The sequence below is a fragment of the Salvelinus namaycush genome, unplaced genomic scaffold (genome assembly GCF_016432855.1).
Source record: "Salvelinus namaycush isolate Seneca unplaced genomic scaffold, SaNama_1.0 Scaffold865, whole genome shotgun sequence".
NCBI lineage: Eukaryota > Metazoa > Chordata > Actinopteri > Salmoniformes > Salmonidae > Salvelinus > Salvelinus namaycush.
Genome location: NW_024061603.1, coordinates 22,246 through 38,967, shown reverse-complemented (window position 1 = coordinate 38,967; position 16,722 = coordinate 22,246). Strand labels below are relative to the sequence as shown.

At 42.7% G+C, this 16,722-nt stretch overlaps 1 protein-coding gene across 1 annotated transcript in view; it reads right to left on the bottom strand.

Annotated features, from left to right (window-relative positions):
* Window positions 1-15,746, bottom strand: part of grin3a (glutamate receptor, ionotropic, N-methyl-D-aspartate 3A) — a gene marked incomplete at its 3' end in the record, with an annotated part of 71,134 nt that extends 55,388 nt beyond the window's left edge. Inside the window, exon 1 of the mRNA XM_038987819.1 lies at window positions 14,991-15,746. Within this exon, the coding sequence (XP_038843747.1) occupies window positions 14,991-15,746 (756 nt within the window). The remainder of the gene's footprint in view (window positions 1-14,990) is intronic.
* Window positions 15,747-16,722: the final 976 nt, after the last annotated feature.

Genomic DNA, 16,722 nt, shown 5'->3' with positions numbered 1-16,722 from the left:
GCACTGTCTCCATTTTACTGTCTCCTCTCCACTCTTCTCTTCACTTCCTCCTCTGCACTGCCTCCTCTCCACTCTTCTCTTCACTTCCTCCTCTTCACTGTCTCCTCTCCACTCTTCTCTTCACTTCCTCCTCTGCACTGTCTCCTCTCCACTCTTCTCTTCACTTCCTCCTCTGCACTGTCTCCATTTTACTGTCTCCTCTCCACTCTTCTCTTCACTTCCTCCTCTTCACTGTCTCCTCTCCACTCTTCTCTTCACTTCCTCCTCTGCACTGTCTCCTCTCCACTCTTCTCTTCACTTCCTCCTCTGCACTGTCTCCTCTCCACTCTTCTCTTCACTTCCTCCTCTGCACTGTCTCCTCTCCACTCCACTGTCTCTCCTTCACTGTCTCATCTTAACTGACTCCTCTTCACTGACAGCAATGGAGTTGGCAAGATCACAAACAGATCTGGGACCATAATATTATTCCTGCAGTATAGTAATATAGTAACACTGCAGTGTGTAACCAGAATAGTAACACTGCAGTGTTTAACCAGAATAGTAACACTGCAGTGTTTAACCAGAATAGTAACACTGCAGTGTTTAACCAGAATAGTAACACTGCAGTGTGTAACCAGAATAGTAACACTGCAGTGTGTAACCAGAATAGTAACACTGCAGTGTTTAACCAGAATAGTAACACTGCAGTGTGTAACCAGAATAGTAACACTGCAGTGTTTAACCAGAATAGTAACACTGCAGTGTTTAACCAGAATAGTAACACTGCAGTGTTTAACCAGAATAGTAACACTGCAGTGTTTAACCAGAATAGTAACACTGCAGTGTTTAACCAGAATAGTAACACTGCAGTGTGTAACCAGAATAGTAACACTGCAGTGTTTAACCAGAATAGTAACACTGCAGTGTTTAACCAGAATAGTAACACTGCAGTGTTTAACCAGAATAGTAACGCTGCAGTGTTTAACCAGAATAGTAACACTGCAGTGTTTAACCAGAATAGTAACACTGCAGTGTGTAACCAGAATAGTAACACTGCAGTGTTTAACCAGAATAGTAACACTGCAGTGTTTAACCAGAATAGTAACACTGCAGTGTTTAACCAGAATAGTAACACTGCAGTGTTTAACCAGAATAGTAACACTGCAGTGTTTAACCAGAATAGTAACACTGCAGTGTTTAACCAGAATAGTAACACTGCAGTGTGTAACCAGAATAGTAACACTGCAGTTTGTATTACAGTCTTGTAAATCAGAATAAAAGTATGACTAACTGAGTGTTCATGGTGTTAGAGAGTCTGCCCTGGGATTGGAAGTTTGGTTATGACCAACCTTTGGGATGACCCCGGCCGAGTCATACCAAAGACTCTAAAATTGCCTCTGTGCTTGGCACTTTAGAAGTAATCCGATGGGGTAGGGGTAATGTCCTGCGACAGACTCATGTCCTACCCAGGGGTTCTACTTGTACGTGAAGCTGTCTCATGCTATGAATTACCCTCATACCCTGCAGATCATTATTATGTGGTCCTACAAGGATTCCTTGTAAATGTCTGGGGGCTTCAACCCTGAGATCAAACCTGACTCAAATGAACCTGACTCATATAAACCTGACTTTGATCAACCTGACTTGGATAAACCTGATTTAGGTGACCCCCTACACACACAGAAGCTATCTATGGTGCCAGCATGTGGCATGGTTCCCAGAACCCGTCAAGTTAACTAATTACAGAAATCTTCTGGTTAACTAATTGCAGAACCATTCCGGTTAACTAATTACAGAACCATTCCGGTTAACTAATTACAGAAACCTTCCGGTTAACTAATTACAGAACCATTCCGGTTAACTAATTACAGAACCATTCCGGTTAACTAATTACAGAACCATTCCGGTTAACTAATTACAGAAACCTTCCGGTTAACTAATTACAGAACCATTCCGGTTAACTAATTACAGAACCCTTCCGTTTAACTAATTACAGAACCATTCCGGTTAACTAATTACAGAACCATTCCGGTTAACTAATTACAGAACCCTTCCGGTTAACTAATTACAGAACCCTTCCGGTTAACTAATTACAGAACCCTTCCGGTTAACTAATTACAGAACCCTTCCGTTTAACTAATTACAGAACCATTCCGGTTAACTAATTACAGAACCCTTCCGTTTAACTAATTACAGAACCATTCCGGTTAACTAATTACAGAACCCTTCCGTTTAACTAATTACAGAAACCTTCCGGTTAACTAATTACAGAAATCTTCCGTTTAACTAATTACAGAAACCTTCCGGTTAACTAGTTACAGGATTTATTTTTATTTATCAGCCCAATCAACAGGAGGAAGCGCTGCTATTGAACAACATTTAAAATACCACCCTTGTTGCCCTCAGGGCGCTACTCTCATCCCCTTCCAACACAACTCTCAAGTCCCAAATGGAACCCTATTCCCTATATAGTGCACTACTTTAGACCACAGCCCTATGGAACCTTATTCCCTACATAGTGCACTACTTTTGAATAGGGCCCATAGGACCAGCCCATAGGATTCTACTCAAAAGTAGGGAATAGGGTGCCATTTGGGACGCAGATATCCACACACCACTGTTGTAATTGTAATTCGATGTATATTGATACACAGTAAATAGTTATTAATGGCTAATGAGCAGGAGGTGTTTTCCTGTGTTGCTATAACATAGCATGTGGCCTGGGTCTCAGCCTGGGTCTCAGCCTGGGTCTCAGCCTGGGTCTCAGCCTGGGTCTCAGCCTGGGTCTCAGCCTGGGTCTCAGCCTGGGTCTCAGCCTGGGTCTCAGCCTGGGTCTCAGCCTGGCCAGAGAAGTGTGCTTGTAGAACATAGATACCAATGATCTGATCATAACTGTCTAATCTAATGTTTGGTATGAGACAGAAAGAACTGTTAATTGCTCTATTTTTCCAATGTGCTTTGGCAATATGTATCAATACGTTATACGGTAAAATAATAAATCAAATTGAAATGGAGTTGGAGAGTGGGAGAGACAGAGAGAGAGAAGGGCAGAGAGAGAGAAAAACAGAGAGAGAGAAGGGCGGCAGAGAGGCAGAGAGACAGAGACAGAGATGAGCAAAGAGAGAGACAGAGATGAGCAGAGAGAGAGAAGGGCAGAGAGGCAGAGAGAGAGACAGAGAGAGAGAAAGGCAGAGAGACTGGCAGAGAAAAAGAGAAGGGCAGAGAGAGAAGGGGGGCAGAGAGACAGGCAGAGAGGGAGGGAGAGAGAGAAAAACAGAGAGAGAGAGACAGACAGAGAGACAGACAGAGAGACAGAGAGAGAGAAGAGCAGAGAGAGAGAAAAACAGAGAGAGAGAGACAGACAGAGAGACAGACAGAGAGACAGAGAGAGAGAAGGGGGGCAGAGAGACAGACAGAGAGACAGACAGAGAGACAGAGAGAGAGAAGGGGGGCAGAGAGACAGACAGAGAGACAAAGAGAGAGAAGAGCAGAGAGAGAGAAAAACAGAGAGAGAGAGACAGACAGAGAGACAGACAGAGAGACAGAGAGAGAGAAGGGGGGCAGAGAGACAGACAGAGAGACAGACAGAGAGACAGAGAGAGAGAAGGGGGGCAGAGAGACAGACAGAGAGACAAAGAGAGAGAAGGGGGGCAGAGTACAGACAGAGAGACAGAGAGAGAGAAGGGGGGCAGAGAGACAGACAGAGAGACAGAGAGAGAGAAGGGGGGCAGAGAGACAGACAGAGAGACAGAGAGAGAGAAGGGGGGGCAGAGAGACAGACAGAGAGACAGAGAGAGAGAAGGGGGGCAGAGAGACAGACAGAGAGACAAAGAGAGAGAAGGGGGGCAGAGTACAGACAGAGAGACAGAGAGAGAGAAGGGGGGCAGAGAGACAGGCAGAGAGGGAGGGAGAGAGGGACAGAGAGACAGAGAGAAAGAGAAAGAGAAAGAGAGACAGGATAATTCGATACCAGTGGTATGTACAGTAAGTCTAATATTTTTACCTTTAAGTCATCATACATTTTTCTGGAACGTGCTAATTTACATCATCCAACACTCATGATGATCTGGGGCACAACTACGGTAAGTCTGGAAGTGCAAATGGTACAATCCTAATATATAATAATAAATAAACAATAAATATAATATATAACATCTCCTCTTATGATGAACCAGTTTGTTACACTTTCACAGCTCCACTCTCTTGTTTTATATCCAATCCCTGTCACTTCCTGTTGAACGCTGAAACAGGGAGAGCTCGGTTTGTTGTTTTGGAAAGTGTGTTGTTTTAAATGTATATTGGAACATTTCTTAATAGCTAGCTAACTTTTTAGTTTGGATCCCACGACGCAGTTGGCATCAGTTGCTGGGACTGCCAGTCTCTAATCCGGGATCCGGGCCGACCAAGGCCGGGTCTGAGGAGTTATTTGGCGTAGCAGTTAGCCTAGCTGAAAGCTAGCTGCCTATCAAGCTAGTAGGGTTTCAAGAGGGCTTAAACGCAGCCCGGAACCCAGTGTTTGGGACCACGGATTATCCCGCGTTTGTGGCTGTCTAAGAACCCTGCTGTTTGTTGTTTTCAGTCTTCCCTGTGACCTGCCCTGTCTGGAACTGAAATGAAATAGAGATATCTAGAACCCTGCTGTTTGTTGTTTTCAGTCTTCCCTGTGACCTGCCCTGTCTGGAACTGAAATGAAATAGAGATATCTAGAACCCTGCTGTTTGTTGTTTTCAGTCTTCCCTGTGACCTGCCCTGTCTGGAACTGCGAGGAGTAAAGGTGTAAACGTTGCTAGCTACCATGACAAAGACCAAAGCCGGTGGGATTACCGTTGAGGACAGTGTTGTCTCTCTATCTCAGATAAAGGATATTTTAAACAAACAAAAACAAGCAGTTGTGACAACAACAACAAAATAGCTTCAAGTGTTTTGTCCAAATACTGGTTGAGTCAACTAATAAAAGAATGGGCGACCTGACTAGAGAGGTCCAAGACCTGAAGAACAGTTTGCAGTTCTCCCAGGGTCAGATGAGTGGAAACAGGAGAACGGCAAGGTGACAGCAATCTGTAAGTCATTGAGCGAGTTCTGTGTGTGAATCCATGATAACAATCAAGGTGGAACAACATGGTTGTGGACAGAATCTCCACATTAGACCTGGATGGAGTTTAGGACAAAGTGAGGGAAATGATCTCTGAGAAATTGAAGATGGACCACGGGAAGATTGAGGTGGCACGCGCCCACAGGACTGGAAAACCCACCAGGCCCAGGTGATAGGCCCAGGCAAATAGTGGTCTGGTTCCTGAGGTTCAAAGGGCAAGGTATCTGTTCTGGAAAGAGCCAAGAACTTGAGAGGAACGTATATCTTCCTCAACGAGGACTATCCTGAAACTGTGGCCAGAAGAGGAAAGAACTGATCTCAGCCATGAAAGCTGCCAGAGCGCATGGGGACATTGCTTACATCCGCTATGACAGACTCATTGTCCACCCTCCCTCCCAGAAGCCTGAAAGGGATGAGAGAGCCAAGCCTATGGGTTAGTAGCTTCAACCCCGCAGCAAAAGATTAATGGACTGCTGAATGTATATTTATTTTCTCTTGCTTTGTCTGCTCTTTTCAATATTTTGTCTATCCCTGAAAAGCTATGCAGGAAAGGGCTGAAAATAGCCCATTTTAATATACTGTACAGTTGAAGTCGGAAGTTTACATACACTTAGGTTGGAGTCATTAAAACTCGTTATCAACCACTCCACAACTTTCTTGTTAACAAACTATAGTTGTGGCAAGTCAGTTAAGACATCTACTTTGTGCATGAAACAAGTAACTTTTCCAACAATTGTTTAGACAGATTATTTCACTTATAATTCAATGTATCACAATTCCAGTGGGTCAGAAGTTTACATACACTAAGTTGACTGTGCCTTGTAACAGCTTGGAAAATTCCAGAAAAGGATGTCATGGCTTTAGAAGCTTCTGATAGGCTAATTGACATAATTTGATCAATTGGAGGTGTACCTGTGGATATATGTTAAGGCCTACCTTCAAACTCAGTGCCCCTTTGCTTGACATCATGGGAAAATCAAATATAATCAGCCAAGACCTCAGAAAAATAATTGTAGACCTCCACAAGTCTGGTTCATCCTTGGGAGCAATTTCCAAATGCCTGAAGGTACCACGTTCATCTGTACAAACAATAGTACGCAAGTATAAACACCATGGAACCACGCAGCCTTCATACCACTCAGGAAGGAGACGCGTTCTGTCTCCTAGAGATTAACGTACTTTGGTGTGAAAAGTGCAAATCAATCCCAGAACAACAGCAAAGGACCTTGTGAAGATGCTGGAGGAAACAGGTACACAAGTATCTATATCCACAGTAAAACGAGTCCTATATCAACATAACCTGAAAGGCCACTCAGCAAGGAAGAAGCCACTGCTCCAAAACCGCCATTAAAAAGCCAGACTACGGTTTGCAACTGCACATGGGGACAAAGATCGTAATATTTGGAGAAATGTCCACTTGTCTGATGAAACAAAAATAGAACTGTTGGCCATAATGACCATCGTTATGTTCGGAGGAAAAAGGGGGAGGCTTGCAAGCCGAAGAACACCATCCCAACCGTGAAGCACGGGGGTGGCAGCATCATGTTGTGGGGGTACTTTGCTGCAGGAGGGACTGGTGCACTTCACAAAATAGATGGCATCATTAGAAAGGAAAAATGTGGATATATTGAAGCAACATCTCAAGACATCAGTCAGGAAGGTAAAGCTTGGTCGCAAATGGGTCTTCCAAAGGGACGATGACCCCAAGCATACTTCCAAACTTGTGGAAAAATGGCTTAAGGACAACAAAGTCAAGGTATTGGGGTGGCCATCACAAAGCCCTGACCTCAATCCCATAGAAAAGTTGTGGGTAGAACTGAAAAAGTATGTGCGAGAAAGGAAGCCTACAAACCTGACTCAGTTACACCAGCTCTGTCAGGAGGAATGGGCCAAAATTCACCCAACTTATTGTGGGAAGCTTGTGGAAGGCTACCCGAAACGTTTGACCCAAATACTAAATGTGTGTATGTAAACTTCTGACCCACTGGAAATGTGATGAAAGAAATAAAAGCTGAAATAAATAATTATCTCTACTATTATTCTGACATTTCACATTCTTAAAATAAAGTGGTGATCCTAACTGACCTATGAAAGGGAATGTTTACTAGGATTAAATGTCAGGAATTGTGAAAAACTGAGTTTAAATGTATTTGGCGAAGGTGGATGTAAACTTCCGACTTCAACTGTATGGAGCCTTAGAAATAAGGTTCATGAAATCAATAACTTTCCAACATCAGATAACATTCATATATTAGCCATTTCTGAGACTCACTTAGATAATTCATCTGATGATACATCAGTAGCAATTCAAGGTTTTAACATGTATTGAAAAGACAGAAATTCTTATGGGTTGCTGCATATATTCAGAGCCATATCCCTGTAATGCTTAGAGAATATCTTATGTCAAATGTTATTGAAGTGTTGTGGTTGCAGGTTCACCTGGCACATCTAAAGCCTTCTCTTTTGGTGTGATGCTATAGACCACCAAGTGCTAACAGTCAGTATCTAAATAATATGTGTGAAATGCTTGATAATGATGTAAACAGAGGTCTAAACATGCACCTGTTAAGTAACTGACGGTTAGAACTGTTAAGGCTCCATGGATTGATGAGAAATGTAAAACTTGTGTGGTTGAAAGAGATGGGGCAAAAGGAGTGGCGAATAAGTCTGGCTGCACATCTGACTGGCTGACTTACTGCAAATTGAGAAAGTATGTGACTGAACTCAACAAAAAAAGAAGAAGAAACTGAATTATGAAGCCAAGATCATTGATATAAAGAATGATGGATAAAAACTTTGGAGTAATTTAAATTAAATGACGGGTAAAAACTATTTGCCAATTATTGGTGAAGTGGGCACAAAAAAAGGGATGCCAAAGTAATTCTGTGACTCAAGAGTGGTAAACCAGCCTTTACTGGTTCTAAGCTTGCTGCCAGCTATTCCCAAACTGTTGGAATAACATGTGATTAACCAAATACAATGCTATTTCTCTGTAAACAAATTCACAACAGACTTTCAGCATGCTTGTAGAGAAGGGCACTCACCATGTACTGCACTAACACAAATGACTGATGATTGGTTGAAATAAATTGATAATTAGAAGATTGTGAGATCCGTACTGTTCGATTTCAATGCAACCTTTTAATATTATTGACCATAACCTGTTGTTGAAAAAACGTATAGCTTTTCAACCTCTGCCATATCGTGGATTCAGAGCTATCTATCTAATAGAACTCAAAGGGTTTTCTTTAATGGAAGCTTCTCTAATGTCAAACAGTGTGGTGTACCGCAGGGCAGCTCTCTATGCCCTCTACTCTTTTCTATTTTTACTAATGACCTGCCACTGGCATTAAACAAAGCATGTGGGTCCATGTATGCTGATGATTCAACAATATACGCATCAGTAGCCACAGCTAATGAAGTCACTGAAACCCTTAACGAAGAGTTGCAGTTTGTTTTAGAATGAGTGGTCAGTAATAAACTGGCCATGAACATCTCTAAAACTAAGAGCATTGTATTTGGTACATATCATTCCCTAAGTTCTAGACCTCAGCTGAATCTGGTAATGAATGGTGTGGCTGTTGAACAAGTTGAGGAGACTAAATTACTTGGTGTTATCTTAGATTGTAAACTGTCATGGTCAAAACAATGGTTGTAAAGATGGGGAGAGGTCTGTCATTAATAAAGATATGCTCTGTTTTTTTGACAGCACACACAAAAGTCCTGCAGGCTCTAGTTTTGTCTTATCTTCATTATTGTGGTCGAGTGCTGGACTGTAGAGCTCAGTTCTCTTGAAAAGGCTTCAGTTTCTTAGCATGTCCTGCGGTGATGTCCATCACTTCACACTTCCACCGGGTTGTTTCTGGTGTTTCCCCACAATTGTCTGAAGTAGAAGACTCTGGTTTGACCACAGGCGTTGCATTGCCGTTCTGATTTGTGGTACTTGATGTTGTAGGTGTGTGCTGACAACAACAAAGCCACCTTTGCATTCTGCTGGCAGCAGTGACAGAATCCCAGTATGTGGTTCATCAGAGGATGATGATCTGTAAACTTCCTCCTGATACTAGTGAAACGTATGCTCTACTGTACTTTACTCCAAAAAACTCCATGCCTAGGCCTCCTCGTTCTATCTGTATGTAGTTCATTTCTGCTTTGTTCAATGTCCGATGCGAAAGCGATCGGCTTCTCTTCACCAGAAGGTATGATATGGGACAAAACTGTTTCCACACCGTAGGGACTAGCATCTCAAGCTAGTTGTGCAACGACAGGTAGAAGTGTGTCAAGTGTGTTTCCTTGGTTTTCACAAATGCTTTATTTTGTCAATTTCCATGATTTGTCCTGACAAAGCAACTGATGCAGCGACTTCAGCTTCACTGCTAATCTCGGAATTAAGTGTCTGTATAATTCCGTAACCCCAGGAAAGAATTTACTTGACTCACATTCTCAGGGGCTGGGGCATCCAAGATAGCCATTACCTTGGATGGAGCCTTGTGAAGGTATGTGTCGTCGACGATGATGTGTCCGAGGTATTCAACTGATGATTGGAAGAATGGACATTTTGTCCTTACGAACTCTTAGTCCGTCAATCTCTGTAAGGTTGCATGCAAGTTCAGGAGATGGTCCTCTTCGTCTTTACCAGTAACGAGGATGTCATCATTGTACTCCTGTAAATCCACTCAAGATCTGGTCCATCGCCCTTTGGAACAGTGCTGGTGCACTTGTAATTCTAAACAGTAGATGTCAGTACCTGAAGATCCCCTTGTTTCATCCATGTGCATCTGCAAGTAGGCAGAGTTCAATTTTGCTAAACTTTTGACCCCCCAGATGAGCCCGCAAGAAGGTTGTCGATGTGTGTTAGTCTCCTCATATCCTGATTCCACCATCCTTCTTAAGGACTGGTACGATGGGTGTAGTCCATTCACTCACGCTGACTGGCTCCAGTACTTTGTTCTTGACTAAAGCGTCCAAGTCAGACTCAACTTTTGGTCATAAGGTACGGGGTTGTGCTTTCAGGAATGTTACTTTGCTGTCAGGCTTAATGCTTTACTGAAATGTCTTTCATGCTACCCAGCTCTCCAATAAATAATCCTCCATGGTCCTTTAAGATGGCGGGTAAGCCTTAGTCTCCATGTGTCATTGTATGCAATGACGGCCAGCCCAGTGTGATAGTCTCCAGCCACGAATGCCCCAGTAGTGATGGACAGTCTCCTTTCACGACGTGTCAGCTTTTCAGTTTGTACGTTTAACTGAACTGTGACATCAGTGATGCCTCTTTCACGGCGACAGATTCACCTGTGGAAGTCTTTAACACGATGTCTAGTATGCTGGCTGAAGTGGAAGTCTTTAACACGATGTCTAGTATGCTGGCTGAAGTGGAAGTCTTTAACACGATGTCTAGTATGCTGGCTGAAGTGGAAGGTGTTTCAGTGTCTTTCTGTAGACTGTGTTTGACACAAGGTACAGCTGCCCCTGTGTCGATCAGAGTATGTGGTCTGAAATCCCAGTCATCGCTCACGGGGTACGCTCTAACCGCTAACTCCACGTCCTTTCCTACCGCTCCGCTAAAAACCACTCCTCGCTCATAGGGGGGAAAAAATGCAACTCCGTTCATCAAAATCTCAATTTATCAACACCCATCTATTTTTGTGACTACTTGGTTTTGAAGTATTGAAACCAAACCATATGATTTAAATGAAAAGTATTTTAATAAACAACATGAAGAGGTGACTGTAAGAAGTGCTCATCATTTCAAATAGGCTTTGTGTCGTATTAAACAGGGGCGGCAGGTAACCTAGCGGTTAGAGTGTAGAAGCGGCAGGTAACCTAGCGGTTAGAGCGTTAGACTAGTAACCGAAAGGTTGCAAGATTGAAATCTTGAGCTGACGAGGTAGTTAAACCCACTGTTCCTAGACCGTCATTTAAAATAATAATTTGTTCTTAACTGACTTGCCTTGTTAAATAAAGGAAAAACCAAAAATATATAAACACTGTAAATAGGTCAGGAGTCAGACAGGGAGACTAAGAAGGAAATTAATTATTTCGGCTATATTATTTAGATTATTTGAAGGCTATAGTTTACAAATAAATAACTTGTGAAGCATTTGTGAGTGTGATACACTTGGCTGGCCGGGATATTAAAGTGCTCATCATTTTAAAAAAAAACGTTGTTGTATTATTGTACTATATATAAGTTGCGCATATAGGTTGTGACTTAGAATGAAATACAAATTAAACAAAAAAATTGCAATACATATTTATTTTGTTTTGTTTGTTGTCAATACATTTTTTGAAACAGAAGTTTGGCCAGAGTCTGTGGCTCCAGGCTCATGTGGTGGTGCCTGGAGACCCGGCCAGCAGTGAAGAATACCCTCTCTCTGCTTGCATCACCACTGGGTAAACACCCTTTTGGACACTTTTGCCAGGCTGGGAAGGGATGCAGCTTTGTTAGATTGTCTTCATATAGGTTACCCTATAGGTTTATAGGTATAATTACCTAATATAAATGGAAAGCTCCTTGAAAGAGGTAATATGTCAGGCCTATTGGATCAAAATCAATGATAGCCTATTGTATAAATAATAGAACGAAAACGAACTAAACTTTTAAGAGATATGATTTTTTTGGTCTATAAATACTTTGCTACAATGACACACTTAGCTACCTACCTCGTTCCTTTGTGTTAGCATGTGCACATAGTAAGTACACCATCATGCTTCCAGGATACGTGTCTTTTCAGAATCCACAGTGATTCTTTAGTTGTGGACACTACTTCACCGCACTCCCTCCCTTTGCTCTTAGTCCTCATCTTTTGTAAGTCACCTTCATTTTTCACCTCTGTGTTTTATTAGTTTCTTTAATGAAAATATTTTGTGAACTCCATGACAGTAGCTAAAGCAAGGGGATATAGAAGCACACAAATAGACTACAAATGCATGCTGGGTCGAGCATGCCCTGAGCTTGTGAAGTGAGCACTACTTGGAGTGCTACTTGAGCAAAATTGAAGTGGGCGAAGAAATATCACTCCGCTCCAGCTCCTCTCTGCTCGAGTCTTCTTTGGTATGACGCTTACAAGCTTTGCACACCTGTATTTGGGGAGTTTCTCCCATTTTTCTCTGCAGATCCTCTCAAGCTCTGTCAGGTTGAATGGGGAGCTATTTTCTGGTCTCTTCAGAGATGTTTGATCGGGATCGATGGCATTCAGGCCAAAGAGTTCAATCTTGGTTTCATCAGAGCAGAGAATCTTGTTTCTCATGGTCTGAGAGTCCTTTAGGTGCCTTTTGACAAACTCCAAGCGGGCTGTCATGTGCCTTTTACTGAGGAGTGTCTTCTGTCTGGCGACGTGTACTTCTGGAGGGTTCTTCCATCTCCACAGAGGAAATGTGGAGCTCTGTCAGATTGACCATTGGGTTCTTGGTCACCTCCTTGTCCAAGGCCCTTTTTCCCTGATTGCTCAGTTTGGCCGGGTGTCCAGCTCTAGGAAGAGTGTTGGTGGTTCCAAACGTCTTCCATTTAAGAATGATGGAGGCCACTGTGTTCTTGGGGACCTTCAATGCTGCAGACATTTTTTGGTAACCTTCCCCAGTTCTGTGCCTTCGACCTCATGGCTTGGTTTTTGCTCTGACGTGCACTGTCAACTGTGGGACCTAATATAGACAGGTGTTTGCCTTTCCAAATCAAGTCCAATCAATTGAAATGACCACAGATGGACTCCAATCAAGTTGTAGAAACATGTCAAGGATGATCAATGGAAACAGGAGGCACCGGAGCTGAATTTTCGAGTCTCATAGCAAAGGGTCTGAATACTTATGTAAGGTATTTCAGATTTTAATTTTTAATACATTTGCAAAAATGTCTAAAAACCGTTTTTTGTTTTAAATGAACACAATCAATAGAATCCATTTTAGAATAAGGCTGTAACGTAACAAAATGTGGAAAAGGGGAAGGTGTCTGAATACAGTGTACTCTGGTGTCGAGCTCCATACGCACCGGCTTACCCTATAGTAAGGGAGAGACATAGTAGTTGTCAGTATATTCAGTGTGACTTCCTCATCTAGTTCCATTGACACACCATTTAATTTTAAATTTTATTAACTAGGCAAGTCAGTTAAGAACAAATTCTTATTTACAATGGCGGCCTACACCGGCCAATTCTGGACGTCGCTGGGCCAACCGTGCGCCGCCCTATGGGACTCTAAATCACGGCTGGTTGTGATACAGCCTGGAATCGAACCAGGGTCTGTAGTGACACCTTTAGCATTGAGATGCAGTGCCTTAGACCGCTGCGCCACGTGGAGCCCTATTCTAATGTACTTTACTGTACTGTGGAAACACTGAAAGGACACATTTCACCAAAACCACTAGCCATTGCTAAAATGTTTAGGTTCAAGAGAAGAAATCAGGAAGAGGGAGAGTCGGTGACAATGCTTGCTTCTGCATTAACTACCAGAGCACTGTGAGTTTAACGCTGTTCTTTATTACACCTTTACATACAGACTAGTATGTGGGCTACGAAGTGAAACAATATCCCCATACGTTTTATTAGCAGGTTGCGTAGCAAAAAAATAAAAAAATAAAAAAAACGTATTCACAATTCAGACCGTTCTGTAGGAGCGCCACTGCTCAATACTTCCATCAAACTGTCCAATGTTTCCAACAATTTCAGCCGTTTTACGTTTGTCAAAAGGCTCCTGGTTGTCACTCAATTTAGTCCTCAACCACTGCAACGTTCTGTTCTGCCACGGCGATATGTTCCTCGGTGACGTGTTCTTCACTCACTCACGGATGTTTCAGCCTCAATTTCGCTAATTTAGCAGTTTTTTATTTATTTCAACGTTCGTTTTAACAGTTGAATAAATGTCCTTTCCTTTACTCACTCTATATTCCTCCCTTTTTAATCACCTTGTTTTCCCGCTCCGACGTCCCTCTCTAATGCATTGTGAATGAAAAGCTTGCATTTACAAATCAAGCATGAATTCATTTTAGGCCTAAGTATTTTTCAGTTGGCATTGGTTTGTATTCCAACAGTCAACCTCTCAAAAGGCCTAATTGGCATATTTTGTAGTTCTCTAGTCTCCAGTTATTTCATGCTGAGGGAGATTACAAGGGGAGCGAGCTGAGGTCTCTCTCTCTCCGTGGGTGCTTGTGCGTGCATGCGCGCGTGTGTGCGTCCGTGCATGTGTCTGATGAGGAGAGGAAGGGGTTTATTCATATTATTTACCATATTATTGGTTGTTCACTTTGACATTTACACCCATATGTAACATTATATTATTATATGAGACATTACAGGAAATTACGCCATTTGTTTAATGAATATGGGCTTTTGGAGAAAAATGCACCTGTTGAAGGGTTGATGTTCATTAGTGTTTTAAAATCAATATCCGCCAGATGTGATGATGTGGTGCTATGTGCTGCTGCCGCAACGTGGAGCTATGCGGATGTTCTATAGGATATGTTTCGCCTGAGAGATAGCTACATGCATAGGTCGAATTTACAATTGTGGGTATAGCATATAATTTAATCTACTAATAATATAGCCTACCATTTTATGCTCTTTTGAATGACTGACTGACAATTTCCTTATTTGTTTATGCAGATAGTGTTTGTTGAGGCAGATATTGTTATTTTCGTTGACAGATTGTTCATGGAGTGTGATTGTACATTTAGCTCTTGTCTTACACAGGAGGGACATGGAAAGAAACATGTCGACATTTAGGTTGCATTGTAATCCCTACAGCAGCGGGCTGCGCTGTCCCCGTGATGCTGAAAACACACACAGCATTCCTTCCTCAACTCTTAGTTGTTCTAGCATCTAGTTTCCAAGCGCTCTGTTCCGTTCATGCACCAGAAATAGGCAAGACAACATTGACACCCGTGTTTATGCACAGGTGTATTGTGTTTGTACAGCGACAGTCGCCTTACCTTACTCTGCCGTTTGAATTCGTTCTGGACAACACTGATGACGGGAATCTGAAGCGCTGACGCGATAAATTCCAACTTCACCAGGTCGTCCCTCGTTTGAGGAAAAGCCATCATAGCAGAAACTCCTTGGACTATAACAGTATGACAAACACTCTGTAGAAACGACATGGGGTCTTCACACACAGGGGTAGGGGAAGATGAGAAGGAGAACGCGGGTAATTCCCCGAGCCCCGCTTCCACTGCCATCACCACCTCCAGTGAGAGATTATATGGTAACAAACCGACCATGCGGTTTAACGTCTCCATGGCTAATATGATAGAGTCCCTTGGCATAAACACACGATTCCCGCTGTCCACCTGTTTGTATATATTTTTACTTTTAGACCCCCTGTCCCTTTGGTGGTTGTTCCCCGTGCCTTTAGTCCTTAGGCTGCGTAATCCGTGGTCATTAACACTTTTGGTAATCTTTTCCAACTGTCTCTCCGCTGCCTCCCTCGAGCCTCCGTCCGCGTCCCATTCATCCACGGGGACAAGGGGTTCTTTCTTGCCCCTGAAGGTGGGATCGTGACTGAAGAGCCGTGGCTGTAGGTGCAGAGCCCCGACGCGCACAGTGTGTCCAATCCGTTTGAGAATCTGACAGGGCTGCGGGTGGGAGAAACATTCTGGAATCAGAAAGCAGAGCAGCACGGTGGATGGCGCGAGAAAAGGAAGCCGCGCAAACCGACCGAACGCACTCCGGATCCTGAGTCCCGTCATTACTCAGACCAGAGCCTTCCAACCACACCGAAACACCGAGTTCCACTCGTTCCCCTGCCCCCTGTGATGTCCCCGCGCAGCGCCAGTTAGATATCCGCTCCCTTCTAATAAATATCCCGGACAGAGCAAAGTTGTGCGCTTTTACACCAACAGGCGCGAATGCGGAGACAACTCGTGCACAGACACAGAAATCTTCACCACAAATGCGGCTTTTCATCTCCAAAGCTTTTCATTATATATATATATATAAAAAAACGAATTATAGAACATATCGAGTATTCCGTTTGGTTTCACATATCCATCCCAATGTAGGTCAATGGAAAACAACATAGAAAAAAACAATTTGGGAATAATGGACACAAGCTACTGCACATGATAATAGTTATGTTATTATTCATATCCATGACCTATAGTTAGGTTCTCTCTCAATTTCCGTTAGTAAAAGAAATATACCTCCCAAAATGTATTCCAATATCATCTATTTGATCTTGAGAAGAAAAACACCCATCTTCTCTTTCTCCTCTTGTCCCTCCGTCACTCTCCGAATATCCGCGCTCTTAACCCTGAGACCGTGCGCTTTACGGTAAAAACGGAACCCGTAATTTCCGGGCAGTCTGCAGCTGAAAAAAGAAAAACTGCAGTCCCTCTCCCTCGTTTCAAGGAACCAACCACATAAAATTACACTCTGCATTAGTGTGTGTGTGTGTGTGTGTGTGTGTATGTTTATTTTCTCCTAGAGTTTTTAAGGTGTTTGTAAAAACGAAATATTTCATTATTAAGGCTAACTATAGTGGATATGATAGTATAGCTACAGATGCCAGTTCTTAATTAGATCATCCTGTTGTTGCAGGATTTTTTTCCTGCACCGTAGGAAATGCAAACGTGTTGTGTATTCGAGATTTAAAAAGTCTTCTAAAGTTTGTAATTGCCACTTTAAAAATTCAGACTATAATCCACATAATAATTCACACATCCG